Below are 14,371 nucleotides of genomic sequence, written 5' to 3'. Positions count from 1 at the left end.
GTAATCATCTTTCTAACTTATATTTCTCCAGACTTCACTATAGTTCTTGGTATACCATAAGTGAGCTTGGTATATGAACATAAGCATTAGAGCTATAGGTTAGAAAGTAGAATTTCACATTTTTTTTTAGTAATCTATATTTTGTATTAGACTTTGTTGTGTTTTTGTTTTCAAGTTGGTCAGTCTCACTATGTAGTTCTGGCAGCTCTGGAATTCTTTCTGTAGATCAGTCTGTCTTAGATGTCACAGAGTTGTACCTGCCTCTGCCTCTCACATGCTAGTACTAGTGTGTGCCATCATAACCAGGCTTGTTTCAGACTTTCTATACACATCAGCTAAATGTAATAAATGGATATACAACACTGAAAAGCTGAAATTAGCTAATTAATGTATTGAATATATCACAATGAGACTTTAAAATTATTCATATGATGCTGCTGGAATGATCTTCTGCAGTGGTAGTGGAATAGTAAAGAGTGAGTCAAATATGAATGTAGAACCAACAGAATTTTCATGTAGATCTGAGGTGGTATATAAAAGTATTTCTAAAAAAACCCTACATGATATTTTTTAAAAGGTGTGTGTGTGTGTGTGTGTGTGTGTGTGTGTGTGTGTGTGTATTCATGTTGTATGAGTTTATATGATTAGAGGCCAGAGGTAAATTCTAATTTCCTCCTCTATCACTTTCTATCTACCTTATTCCCTGAGACAAAGCCTCTCACTGAATCTGGAGTTGATTGGTTCCGTGACTTTCCAGCATTCTGGAGTGATTCTCTTGTCTCTTTCCTCCTCCAGGGCTAGAGTTACAGGCATATGTGTGGCCAAGTCTTGCTCTTTAAGTGAGTACTTCGCATCAAACTCAGGTCTACATGCTTGTAGACCAAGTGCTCATCCTGATGGAGCTGTCTCCAAGCCCCTTTTTCTAAGATATGTCAGTTGTAGCTTAGGATTATTGAAGACAGTTATTGAGTTGATTATTTTGATTGGACAACTTATTAGAATAAATTAATATTTTCATACCATAGCAGGTGCTAAACTATTTGATTTAAGAGATAACAGGAAGGTAGGGGTATGAATATCATGATGAGATATGCATCTTTCTTGAAGTTTACTGTCATATGATATATTCAAATTATTAGATGAATTTCTTCCTCATTATATGATTGAAGGAAATAATTCAGTTGAGAAACACATATAGTGCAAGTAGAATATTATTTAGTAAAGTGAAACAAAGCAAAAAGTCTCAAAGAGATTAGCTCAACTATCTTGAAGGAGGAGTGGCTGAATAGTAGGCTTGGCATTGTGATGCTTAAGAGACATTTATGAATATTTGTGAGCTTGTCCTATTCCTCAAGTAGCAGATAATCCATAGAGGATTTCATTTGATGATACTGTTGAATAGCCCTCAAAATGTGTGGCGGGGCTGAAAACCATAATAAAAATGATGTATTGAAGCAGGTCTTTTGAGATCACAGCCCTGTGTTGAGTTCAGTTTGGTAACTGTGAATGCAACTAGCTGTTACATAGCCCCATGCTGGTAGCCTGGAGTATCCTATCTAGATCTGTACCCAGATGAAACAAATCCTTGAAAATTTCCCAGGAATTTTAGTGGATGGTGCACATTTTAAACATAGGCACAAGATCCAGAAAAGTAGAAAGTAGGGGTCTGAAATCTGCTTATACCCTTCCCTTCAGATCAGGGTGTCATAATGAATGCAACCAGATGTATATAGTTGAACCTAAATGCACATAAAAGATCAAATCACGGGCATGGTGGCACACGCCTTTAATCTCAGCACTTGGGAGGCAGAGGCCTCCCACTTGGGAGGATTTCTGAGTTCGAGGCCAGCCTGGTCTACAAAGTGAGTTCCAGGACAGCCAGGGCTATACAGAGAAACCCTGTCTCCAAAAAAACAAAAAAACAACAACAAAAAAATCAAATTAATTTGTTTTAAGATAATTGTTAATGTTGGGATAGTTACATGATAACAAGGACTCATTATAGCAAATAAACTGAATCAGACAAGACAAGCTCATCAATAAAATATTTGAATATGTAAGAAGAAAGGACTTCCATTCTGAAATGACATTTAATCCATTGAAACAATTGTACTTGCAGATATGGGTGGTGATAGAAGTAAGAATGTAGATGCATTTAATCTGTCAGTATGAAAAAAAATCTGTTTGTGTTTTATCTGGTCTGCTAATTTAGAATCACAGTGGTAAATTGTGAGGAACAAACTAGAAATATCAGTAGAAAGAGGAGAAGAGCGGTGGGAAATTGCCTAAGGGATAGATTGATTTGTACAGGAACTGTTGAAGTATTGTGAAACAAGGAAAGTTCACTGTGGTATGGGCTTATGGATTTCAAATGTGAATGAATGGAAAAGGAAATTTGACACAAACTAGAATCATCTGGGAGTTAGGAGCCTCAGTTGAAGAACTGCCTTTAGGTAAATTTGTGGAGCATTTCCTTGATTGATGCTTGATGTGCCAGAACCCAGGCCACTGTGATCAGTACCAGTCCTGAGATGTCCTGGATTATAAAAGAAAACAATATGAACAATCCAGAGGCTGAATGCTTCTAAGCAGTGTTTTTCCTATGGTCTTTGATTTAGTCCCTTCCTCATTCCTACCCTGAGTTCTTGCCTTGGCTTCCCTCAGTTAAGGATTGTAATTTGTAAGCCAGATAACCCCTTTTTCTCCATGTTGTTTTTCGTCAGTGTTGGTCGCAGCACTGGACAGCACCCACATTTGCCTGCTTATTTGTCAAACTAGGGTTAGGGACATTTAGTATATTACTTTGGTGGGGCTTTCATGATTGAGTTCCTTAAATAGTAGAATTTATTCTCCTAAAGTTTATTTTATTATGAGATTTCTTTTACAGTTTTAGCATTATCTTCATTTAGTGTGTGAGGTGGGCAGGGTGGGCTCATTTGCCATGACACTGGTATGCTCAGGAAGAGCTTGTAGGAGTGGGTTCTCTCTTTTCGCCATATATGTGGATTTGAAGATGAATGTTATGTCATCAGGGATGGTGGCAAGCCTGCTGATCTGTTTCACTGCCCCTCCACCCCCCTTAGAGATTTCTATGTTTCTGCTACATGGCTGTCTTCAGTCTGTGTTTTCTTGTGGCCTTTACATGTCTGTTTATTTCTCTTCATACAAGGACTGTAAGTATTGGATTAAGATTAACCCATAACACTTCGTTTAACCTTGATTTTCTTTCTTTCTTTATTTTCTTATTTAATTTGAAAAAGATTATGTATTTTTGAAATTGTGTGTGTGTGTGCGTGTGTGTGCGCGTGCGTGTGAGCTTGTGGTATTAATGGGTGGAATTTAGGTAATCAACCATGGAGCACAACGACTTAGCATGGTAGAGTTCTCTTGTTGAACCACAATTACCTTCTCAAAGTTGCAGTCTTCATATATAGTCACATTCTAATACACTGTGAGTTAAGACATCAACATATGCCTTTTTAGCTGTGGGAGGAGTGAGATTTCTCTAATGACTAGTGTTGGACTTTAAAATTTAAATATTTTAGAGTAAATAAGAACATAGATGGGAAATATGAGATCATGTTCTCATACAGATTGTTTTTTAATATGACAGGATGCAATGGGAAAATCAGTTTTTAAATATATTGTAGACAGATGCTTAGGGGAAAAAAGTAAGGTACCTAGGAAGAGGACATGTGTTGTATGAGTGTGTATTGTTAGGGAATAAGAGCAAGGGATCTACCAATGCATCACTAGCTTGAGCAATACTGTGTGCGCATTCCCAAGGCAAAGTAAGAGTAAGCCTATTAAAAAATCCAGGAGGCCCAAGTGATTGGCATGGAGAACAAAAGTTCAGAATGAGATCAGAAAGGTTGTAAATAGATGGGAGTTCTTTTATCTGATATAATTGCTTTGTTAAACCAAATCATAATGAGATCAGAGAATCATGATACTTAGACATGAGATCTGTTTTTACCTTACAAAGAAAGTTTAATTTTCATTGAAGTAAAATGCACAGATCTCAAGTGCACACATTTTAATGAGTTTTCAGTATCACAAAACCTGTGTAATTCATACCTCTACAGGGGATACATTTATTAAATGCAATATTTCTGCCATATAATGTATTTATTTTCCAAGTCCCTAAACAGTCCCATATTGGACATGTACTGTGTCTGTAAGGATGCATCAGTGTCCTCATACTTTTTTCTTTATTTTAAGGTAGTTCTGAAAATATTATTACTGTTATAAGTAATTCCACCAGCTAATATATGTTTAGTTCCTCCCATATATATACTGTTGTGCTCATTTTGTGAACCCCAAAAGACCACTAAATAGCCAGTTCTGATGTAATTGCACAATGGTCTTTATTCAAACTCGAGCTTGGGCCACACTCTCATCCTTATTGACACAGCAGGATGGGAGAGTTAAGCCCTGATTCTAGTTTCAAGCAAGCATTTACAGAGACAAGCAAAAATGCAAGGGAATTTTCAGGTTGGCACATATCTAATTGGGTGGCTATTAAGGAATTTGTTGCTCTTTAAAATGATTGGCTGGTGCTGGGAGCCAAACCATAAACTTTCATATGTAAATATCTTTAGGTACAACTGTAACTTTGCTTTCTTCCTGATTGTTGGTTGTTAGGGAGTGACCTGGATACCCATTTGACCTGGAGATCTGTGCTAGGTACAGGCCTTGTGTTTAACTTGAGGAGTTCAACCTTAGGACCGGTTCTCTAAGGTGGACTTAGTCTTGTCTTTCAATACAAAGTTTATGCAAGGATGTTTCTTACTGGTTTAATGTAATGTTATGACCTATTTTCCCTTTGTGCAGATACAAGTGAGGAAGCATTTCTTTCTATCCCATAGTCTTTACAGAAAAAGCACATATTTAATTTTACCTTTGTTTTCCTCCTTCAGTCTTAGTATATACCTTTTGGCTGTGAGTGGATTTTCCAGATATGTACTAACGTTCTATCTTCAGCCACTAAAAGGACAGCTTTTTCCCCCAATCATATCTGGAGCTAAATAACTATAAATTTTGATTTCTAGTCACTGATTTATAAGTGCATCTATACAGGAAATGTACATAACTGTATAGTCCTTCTCAGTGAGTTTGTAATTATCTGAAATGTTAACATTTTTCCATGTAAATGAAACTTTTGGAAGCTCTAGCAGCAATTTCAACCTAGCTTAATACTCTGCCAGCATTAAGTTAGCCTCATGAATTAGATTGAAAAAAATTCTCTCATTATGCAATTTTCTACTAAAGAGGATATATGCTTACAGATAAAAATGTCTAATAGCAGCTATGCTATATTCCACAGGGAAATAATCACCTTCTAATTGAAAAGCCAAACAAAAAAAGCAATGCCCTCATAAGACTTTTGTACTAGTCTTAATATGATTGTTTTCAACTATCTTAAAATTTACCTAGGTTTTAATTTTTATATTTGAAATCATCTTTTTTTTTAAAAAAAATAGGAAAATACTGCATATTTTAGACAAAATCCCATAATATCTCATGTAATATTACTTATGTGGCAAGCAAGAAGGAAACTTGACTTGCTAATGGGTGCTTGATAAGCTTTTGTTTCTTAAAACTTTCCTCCCTAGAGCAATACTAGGAAAAAGCAAAATGTTGCTAGTCATGGTGTTTGTTGTAGGCTTGTGGGCTCAGCACTCAGGAGGCTTGAGCAAGAGGATTATAGGATGAAGACCCACAGAGGATATGTAGGGAGATTCTCTGTCTACCCTTTACTTACTTAAAGAAATGTAAGAAATAAACAAACAGGGCAATAATTGTACAAAAAGAACTTTGAAATAATTAGAAACGCAGGCAGATAAACCTCTCTGGGCTGATTGTTCATGCTCTATGTTTGATCAGTCATCCAGATATATTGCACAAGTTTGCTTTCATCATTCCCTGACAAGCAAAAACAATAGGTGCAAATAAGTAGAAGTGTAGCAGAATAAACGTATACTACAGATGGTGAGTCTCTTAAATAACCGAGGCTACCAACTGTGCTTGTGTTGTTAGTAGTCATGTGCACTGTGCTATTTTCCTGCTTGATGAGGTTTACTTTCATAAGGAGCATTAGAATGCACATATAAGAGAGTTATTCCACCTGTACCAGAGAATGAGATACTGCTTTTCTGGTAGAGATACACTTAAGTCACATAGAATTAAAAATTTGACATATATATATATATATATATATATATATATATATATATATATATATAGTGTGTCTTGTAGGCAGACAAGAACATACAACTAAGTACTGTCACTAAAATAGTTGAGTTGGACTCTTCTCACTGCTATAATCTTGCTGTGCAAATCTAATAGGCTGTGAAAGTGGGATAATTTAAATAATTCTTGAAGTCGTAATAGGATGTGATTCTGACTCTCTATCATAACTGAAGTTAAAATTAAATTCTTCATAACCTCAATTGCTAGACTCTTATTAGGAAATGACTTATCTTAGGTATTTTAATATTTAATATTGTTATTTCAGAGTTTCTTGCAATAATAATCATACTTTTCTTTAAAAGTCTCTGTCTTGCTTGAGCCTCATAATACTTTGTGAAGTGGATAGGGCAGGAAAGATGTTATCAACAAAAATGCAGTGTACAGAGAGGCAGAATACCTATGGTCATGTTTTCATTTGATGACAGAGCCAAGGGCAGTGCTATCCCCACCTTTAGTATCATTTATTGTGAGGTATTTCTGCTAGGGAAGTTGAAAAGATTCAGTAGGTATTGTTATATACACTTCTCCATAGGTTTCATTTTTTTTCTACAATAAATTGAAGGGATGAATTCTATCTTAGAGTCAAAGAAAGAGAAAATTTTATAGACTGAGTTGTCTCATTTTTCGGGTTTAAAAATACACACAGCAATAGGAATACAAGCAGGAAAAGCTGTGCTCTGGTTACTAGGACTGCAGGCAGAGTTCTAACATTTAGCTTTCACTTTTATGGAAAAGTAAAATAAGGAAAGGAAATGTACTAGATTATTAATATTCTAACACTGTCTTTTTTCAAGAAAAACAAACTCCAAATGTTATGTAATTTTTGGATTTCCACACATGATCCATCCCTATCCTTTGGTAAATATTTATCCATATTTCTGAGTGGATATAAATTTTATGTTGTTGTTGAAATTAGAATCTTTGCTCCATTTATATGAATTTTGATTTTGAATGTGTTATTAGTTTTCATTGGTTGTCACAGGCAATATTTTTATTATCTTAATCTACTAAATTAGTTATGTAAATTTAAAGAGGACTTTACCTAGCAAATTGTACTTTGTTATATTACTTTGAAACATAGTCATGAAGTATTTCAGTTATCTTTGTCTTTAATATTATTCAGCTAAAGTGTCTGCGTCAAACAACCTTATTCTTCTTACATCTAACAATCTGTACTTTACATGGTATTTATCCTTTTATTTTGTGGTACGAGGAATTGAACTTATGTCTTTGCCTATGCTACCGAAGAACTCTCTACTTGATGCTATCTTTTTTCCTTTTATTGAAAATAGATTTTTTTCACATAGTATATGCTGATTGCAATTTCCCCTCCATCTATTCTTCTCAGTTCCTCCCCACTCTTATTCAGATCAGTACTTGATATTTAAGAGTGAGTGCTATGAGATTATGTTCGATTTCATATGTTCTTTATACAGAAAATAGTTACACAGTCATTTCTCAATGTGATACACACACACACACAAATATGTTAAGGCATTCGTTTTTATTTCTTTGGATGACTCTTAAGAATTTTGTGGCTTTTTGTTTTGTCCTTTACAATGTATACTTGTTTATTTTTCATCAATATATTGTTTCTCACTGATAAATAGGTCAAATACACACTATGCTGAGACATATATCTTCTTTGTATTTTTCTATGTAGATAATTTTAAGAGTAACAAGCATTGATTTATTTCATAAATTGCTGATAAGTTGATCATCTTAGAGTCTTTTTTTGTGTGTTTGAGTGGTTTTTAAGTTTTTACTTTGAATTAGGGGCTTCTCTGTGTTTCTCTACCTGTTTTGTAAGTCACTCTGTAGAACAGACCAGCCTTGAAATCACAGATCTGTTTGCCTCTGCCTCCCAGTGCTGGGATAAAAGGCATGTGACACCATTGCTCAGCTAATTGATAATTGTTCAGTAAGATCCTTGGTAAGCTTGATTGCACTTAATCCTAGCAATTCCTTAGATGTGCCACTGTTGTGCTTATTTCACAGATTAGAAAATGGAGGCAAATGAGGTCTCCAAGGAATACCAAGTGAACATACTGAGAGTTGCCCATTATCTAAATGTCAGCTGTTAGCCTCTGTAGAACATTGCTATTTCAGAATGATTTATCTTGCAAAACAATATTGGCTTGCCAAAAGAACCATAACAGAGTAAGTGTGCCTTATTGACATCATGGTTCTATAGAGGGCAGTATGATAATTTATAAGGTAAAATAAAAGCCATTGGAAGAAATCAAATAGTTATCAAAGGCTCACTCTGCAGTAGTGAGTACTCAGGGACCATATGCTAGAATCCTACCTGCCTGGCTGGTTCAAGTCTGAGGGTCTTCAGTTTTACAGTTGAGGACCTGAATGCTAATATACCTGGGAGCATGAATAAATGAACTAAGTCATTTATCATTTTGTATTCTATCTACTTTGTACAAAGCATCCCTCTATCATAATGAGCATTCTATTTATTTATTTATTTATTTATTTATTTATTTATTTATTTATTTATTTATCTGTTCCAATATAGTGGGATGCATCTTGCTTTTGTCCTGGAGATCACCTCTGTGGCTTGGATATATCTCAGGAACACCAGTCTTCAGTCTCCGTATTGATTAGTAATCAAGCATGAGGAGATTTGTCTACTGCAAGGTGGTTCTGGCCACTTCTCTGATGTGGGTGCTTGTTGATGTCTTCTTACTCCTGTACTTCAGCGAATGTAACAAGTGTGATGACAAGAAGGAGAGATCCCTGCTGCCTGCGCTGAGGGGTGAGTGCTCATTGGGAAAGAGCTGCTGATGGACAACAGAGCAGGAGACCTCAAACTAGATGAGTCCTGCCTGATTGTGTTAGAAGAGTATTTTAGCAAACTGTTCACACATATTTAACCATATGGAAGCTGCTATACTTGTGCAACCTTAAGTGTCTATGTGGAAGAAATGATAGTAGCTATCCAAACCCTAAGATAACTTCCAATTTTCACCATTCCAGTGTTATCTGATGGGATATAAAGAATTATTTTGGAATGTTCCTATTAGACAGTATGTGAAGTCTGAGATTTCAGAAACCAACCACCTTTAAAGATCAATCTCATAGCTCAGAGAGGAAATGATACAAGAGTGAGATGAGCGAGTACTGAGACAATTCGAGATAAATTCATCTTGGAGGCCATCAGAGTCTTAGTTAAAGTCTCCAGGCTAAAGGCAAAAATAATTCTAGGAGTAGCAAAGATTATGTCTTTAAGGATCAGTTTCAAGTACTAGATAGCAGCAAATTCTAAATAAATATGATAATGTATATTAAATTGTGATTTATGAAGGAAAACACGAGTTTCAATGTCTGCAAATAGTTTATATTCTGTTCTGTGACATCAAGATCCAAAATATGTATGTTTCTAAAATACAATAAATGTGACTTCTAACCTTTAAAACATGCTTAAGGGGATTCAGTTCATTGAACTAAGATGTAATCTGTGCTTAATAATAATATATATTACATATGCATACAAAATAAACATTTTCCTTTCAGTTTAAGATGAAATGTTTGAATCTGTAAATTATTGAGTTATGATTTTCATTTATTAATTTTTTAATTTAGCAGCTTAAAGATTATTCTTTAGTCAAAAATACTCTGATAAACAAAATTAAGTTGACAGTATTTTGCTGGAGGAAGCTTAGGAAAGCATACAGCATTTTTGAAAATTACTTCTAGTTTAGAGTGTTTTATACAGCTTTCAAAAATGATCTTGCTCAGCTGGAAATATTGTGAGTATCTTCCTCTTTTCAAAATTTGTTTGCCTCTCCCCTGGTAGCTTTGACTTAACATAGATAATCGAAAGTACTGTGTAACTGACCATTGTATTTCCATTTAGATAGTTTATATGTATTTTAAACCTTTATTGCACAATTATTTGGCAAGGAAGACCTTATGATCCCTACTTCTGATGAATGAACATGGTTTCAATTATCTCTTCTTTAAGGAAATACCTAAAATTAGCCTTCTCTGTGTCTTTGCTGGAGTCCCCAAGCTACGGCTTGATAGAAAGTGGAGTGTGTTTGATGCATTGTATTGGTGTGGAATGTTCACTTTATCATTTTTTCACTGGAGACATCTAGATTGGTCACAAAAAATGCTATAATCTGAATCAGCAAAACCAGAGTGGTCTTTCCTACAGTCATGAAAAATACGCAGCTCTGCTGATTTATAACTTTAGTGGAGAGTTTTAAATATCCAAATATGAAATATGATGCTGCAAGGCATAATACTTCTTTTTTGCCGCTTATTTTGGAAAAGTAGCCTTATTTATAAAATACTCTCCTGGTCCATTAGGGCTGCTATAACATGATAATCAGGCTGGGTGCCATTTACATAGCAGGACTTTATATTTTATGTGTTGAGAAACTGGAAAGTCCAAGATCAAGGTGCTTGTTAAATCTCAAAGGAAGCCAGGACAAACAGTTAACTGAGGAGCCAGGACTTTGGCTGCCAGTCTTTCTCAGCATTGCTTATATCTATTACAGTCCTGGTTCTTTTGTAACCATTTGTCCGAGGTTCCTTTGAGACATAAAAGTACTGAAATATGTGGTGTTTTGGAAGACCTATTTCTTATAAAAGGGAGTTTTCTTACTAAACTCACATTACTGGTGGTTGGAACATATCTAAGGACATTTTTCTTAGAGTTACCTTTGCTGACATGTCTTTGAAATTTTAACATTTTGTAAATATGTTAAGTAAAATTATTAATATTAAGCAAATTTCTAGGATATACATTTCAAACTAAGCACTGGTATTGAGGTGCTGTTACTTAAAAACTCTGGGAAAATGGGAAGAATGTGGGAGTTTTAATTAGGAAGAGGGTAATGATAAATGCAGAGTTAGGAGCAGTGGGTAAAATAATGGTAAAGATTTCTGGAAATGTCATAAATATTCATGCTATCAATGATCTATATTGGAAAAAAAGCACTGTTAGGAATCCCACAAGAACACTGAGCTACACAACCTTAACATATATGCAGAGGAGCTCTGACTCTCTTGCCTGCTTTTGTGATTCTTTTTCTCCTACTGAATTGCCTCATCCAGTCTTTACATGAGGATATCAAGTTTGCCTGGTCTTACTTGTTATGCCTTATTTTCTTGATGTCCCTGGAAGGTCTGCTCTTTTCTGTGGGGATATGAAGGGGGCGTGGATCCATGGGAAAGAGGAGACTGTGAGGAGGGGAAGGAGGAGAAACTGTAGTCAGGATGTAATGTTTGAGAGCAGAATAAATAAAAAGGAATGGAAGAGACTATAATGTACATAAACCTTTTTAAGCTATGCATAGACAGTTTAAATTAAACTAAAGAACTGACCTGAAACCTTCCTATTTGAGGACTTGCTTTCTTGGTACCAGAAGGTGTCATGCAAGCCTGCAAAGGAAGAAAGCAACCAACATTTCTATCCAACTATGATACCTGCAAATAACAACAACAACAACAACAAAAAAAAGATAAAGACTTGCAACAAGGCTCTGAATCAGTATTCAGGATCCAGGGGAATACAAAGTAGAGGAGAAAGTCCATCATTTTTATAGCTGATGGTGGCTAGCAGGTGATGTTAGCCATAACTGAAACAATAAAAACTGGAGGAAGAGCAGAGATGTAAGTGTAAAAGAAAAAAGAATCCCACATTCTAACCTACTCATCTAGCTATATTACAAAATATAAAGGAGTGGCTGCTGAATAGACTATTTTCAGAATTAAGGGTTTTGAAGTATGGAAGATATCCTGCTTCAAGAATGCTGGGAGTGAGGGGATTACAAAAGGAATAAAGTGCTTTTCAAAAGTAAAGATCCATGAAATCAGTAAATTAACTGATAAAATCTCAATCAGACATAAAAAGAATTACTAGATTGTACAATGAAAGCCAGGATAAAGGCAGATTTTAAAGGACTTTTAGTAACTGGGAAAGAATTTTAACTTGAACTTAGGAACAGCAGTATAACTGAAACTTATTAGAAAGGGCAGTTTGTATTAATCATCCACAGACTTAGAAGAATAGAATCAAATGAACCATGCAATGGTAGTAGGCAGTTTTACCTTGAGTTACAGAATTAGATATTTAAGTTTTATTTATTTATCAAAACCACTCAAATTAGATGGTAACTGACAATATTATCTCATTTAAAGTGTTCATGTTGCAAACTCATAAGACAAGTATAACTTCACTTCTTACAATTTTAATTTTTTAAAATCTAATTTAATTTTTTTTAATGTATTCACTTTACATCGCACTCCCTTCCCTTCCCAGTCACCCCTTCCCTGAATCCTTCCCCCATTCCTCATCCCCTTCTCCTCTGAGTGGATGGGGCTCCCCTGATATCCCCCTACCCTGGCATTCAAGTCTCTGCTAGGCTAGTTGTTTCCTTTCCCACTGAGGCCAGACAAGGTAGCCCAGTTAAAAGAACATATCCCAGGAACAGGCAGCTGCTTTTGGATTAGCCCCTGCTCCACTGGGAATTTGTCTGGCTACAGGAGGTGGCCTCTTTAGATTCCATATCTGCAGTGTAGTGAGTCACAGCTAAGGTCATTTCCATTGATTCTCGGGCACCTCCCTTATCCCAGGTGTCCATCTCCCCTGTTTCCTCACCCCTGCCAGCTGCAGATTTCATAGCCATCTAGCCATCTCTCTTGTCCTTCCCCACACCTGACCCTAAATCCCCCATTCAACTTCTAATCTCCCCTTCCCCCCAGCTCCCTCCCTCCATCTGCCTTTTATGAATATTTTATTCTGCCTTCTAAATGAGATCCACGCTTCCTTGCTTGAGCCTTCCTTCTTACTTAGTTTGTGGAGCAAGGGAAACACTTCTTCATTTTTGGTGGGAATGCAAATGTACATCTACTTTGGAAATCCATTTGGCAGTTTCTCAGAAAACTGGGAAAAGTTCTATCTCAAGACTCAGCTATACCACTTCTGGGCATATATCCAAAAGATGCTCTAACATACCACAAAGACATTTGCTCAACTATGTTCATAGCAGCATTATTTATAATATCCAGAAACTGGAAATTACATTGATGTCTCTCAACTAGAGAATGGATAAAGAAAATGTGGTATATCTATACAATGGAGTTCTATTCAGCTATTACAAACAAAGACATCATGAATTTTGCATGGAATGGATGGAACTTGAGAATATTATCCTGAGTGAGGTAACCCAGTTCCAAAAAGCCAACCATAGTATGTACTCACTTATAAGTGGATACTATCCATAAAATATAGGTACCATGTTACATTCCACAGACTCAAAGACGCTAAACAAGCAAGAAGGCACAAGCAAGAAAGCTTGACTCTCATTTAGAAGGGAAGATGGAATTTAATTTTGATATCTTAAAAAATAGGTTCTCAAGTCCAAATTTACCACAATGTATACATCAGATATGCACATTTTTATTTATCAGCTTATCTCAGTAAATCACTAAAATGTAATTAATCATTTTTCTTTTTATATTTAATTAAATATATTTACATTATTATCCTACTCTTACCTCTTCCTTATCCACCTCCCTACTTCTTCCAAAATTCAAGTCCCCCTCTTTAACCATTGCTGTTATATATACAAATAAATGAGTAGACTCACCAATATAGTCTTCTGAATCTGTTCAGTGTTGTTTACAACAAGTTTATAACTAGGACTGATCATTTTTAACTGGATAACCAATAAGGTGTTCATCCCTAGAGAAGACTAATTCTTCCTTTCTCAATAGATGCTAATTGCTTATAGCTTTTTACCTAGGGGTGAGGGTGAATGTAATTTCTCCTCTCTACATTCAGATGCTAATTCTTGGAATGTTTGCTTCTTCTTTAGGCAATACTAAGGCATATTCTTGAGATTTCATGAGTGTAGCTTTCCTGTTATAGCTAAAAGGCATAATTCACCCTGGACTTCCTGATCTTCTGGCTCTTAAAATCCTTACAGATCCCCTTCTAGGACTATTTTTGAGCTTTAGGACAGAAGTTATATTGTAATTGTATCAGTTGTGGATGGGATCCTATGGTCGGTTCTTCTCCATACTTTGACTAGTTGTAGCTATTTTTGATGGTCTCTTTCTACTGCAAAAAGAAGTGTCTGTAGTGACAGAGAAG

General features: G+C 35.6%; 1 protein-coding gene across 5 annotated transcripts in view; it reads left to right on the top strand.

Annotated features, from left to right (window-relative positions):
• The window catches only part of Galnt13 (polypeptide N-acetylgalactosaminyltransferase 13), a 692,094-nt gene that overhangs the window by 83,290 nt on the left and 594,433 nt on the right, over positions 1-14,371 (top strand). For 4 of the 5 annotated variants that reach the window (XM_021153165.3, XM_085834905.1, XM_085834906.1 and 1 more), the window contains exon 3: positions 8,780-9,019. In XM_021153165.3, the coding sequence (XP_021008824.1) occupies positions 8,878-9,019 (142 nt within the window). In that variant the 5' untranslated portion in view covers positions 8,780-8,877. Of the gene's footprint in view, positions 1-8,779; positions 9,020-14,371 lie in introns of those variants that run through there. The other variant, XM_085834908.1, reaches the window with a different exon arrangement.

The sequence above is a fragment of the Mus caroli genome, unplaced genomic scaffold (genome assembly GCF_978045245.1).
Source record: "Mus caroli unplaced genomic scaffold, Mus_caroli_1 scaffold_2, whole genome shotgun sequence".
Lineage (NCBI taxonomy): Eukaryota > Metazoa > Chordata > Mammalia > Rodentia > Muridae > Mus > Mus caroli.
Note: the sequence above shows the minus strand (reverse complement) of the source record. Positions and strands in the feature narration are given on the sequence as shown.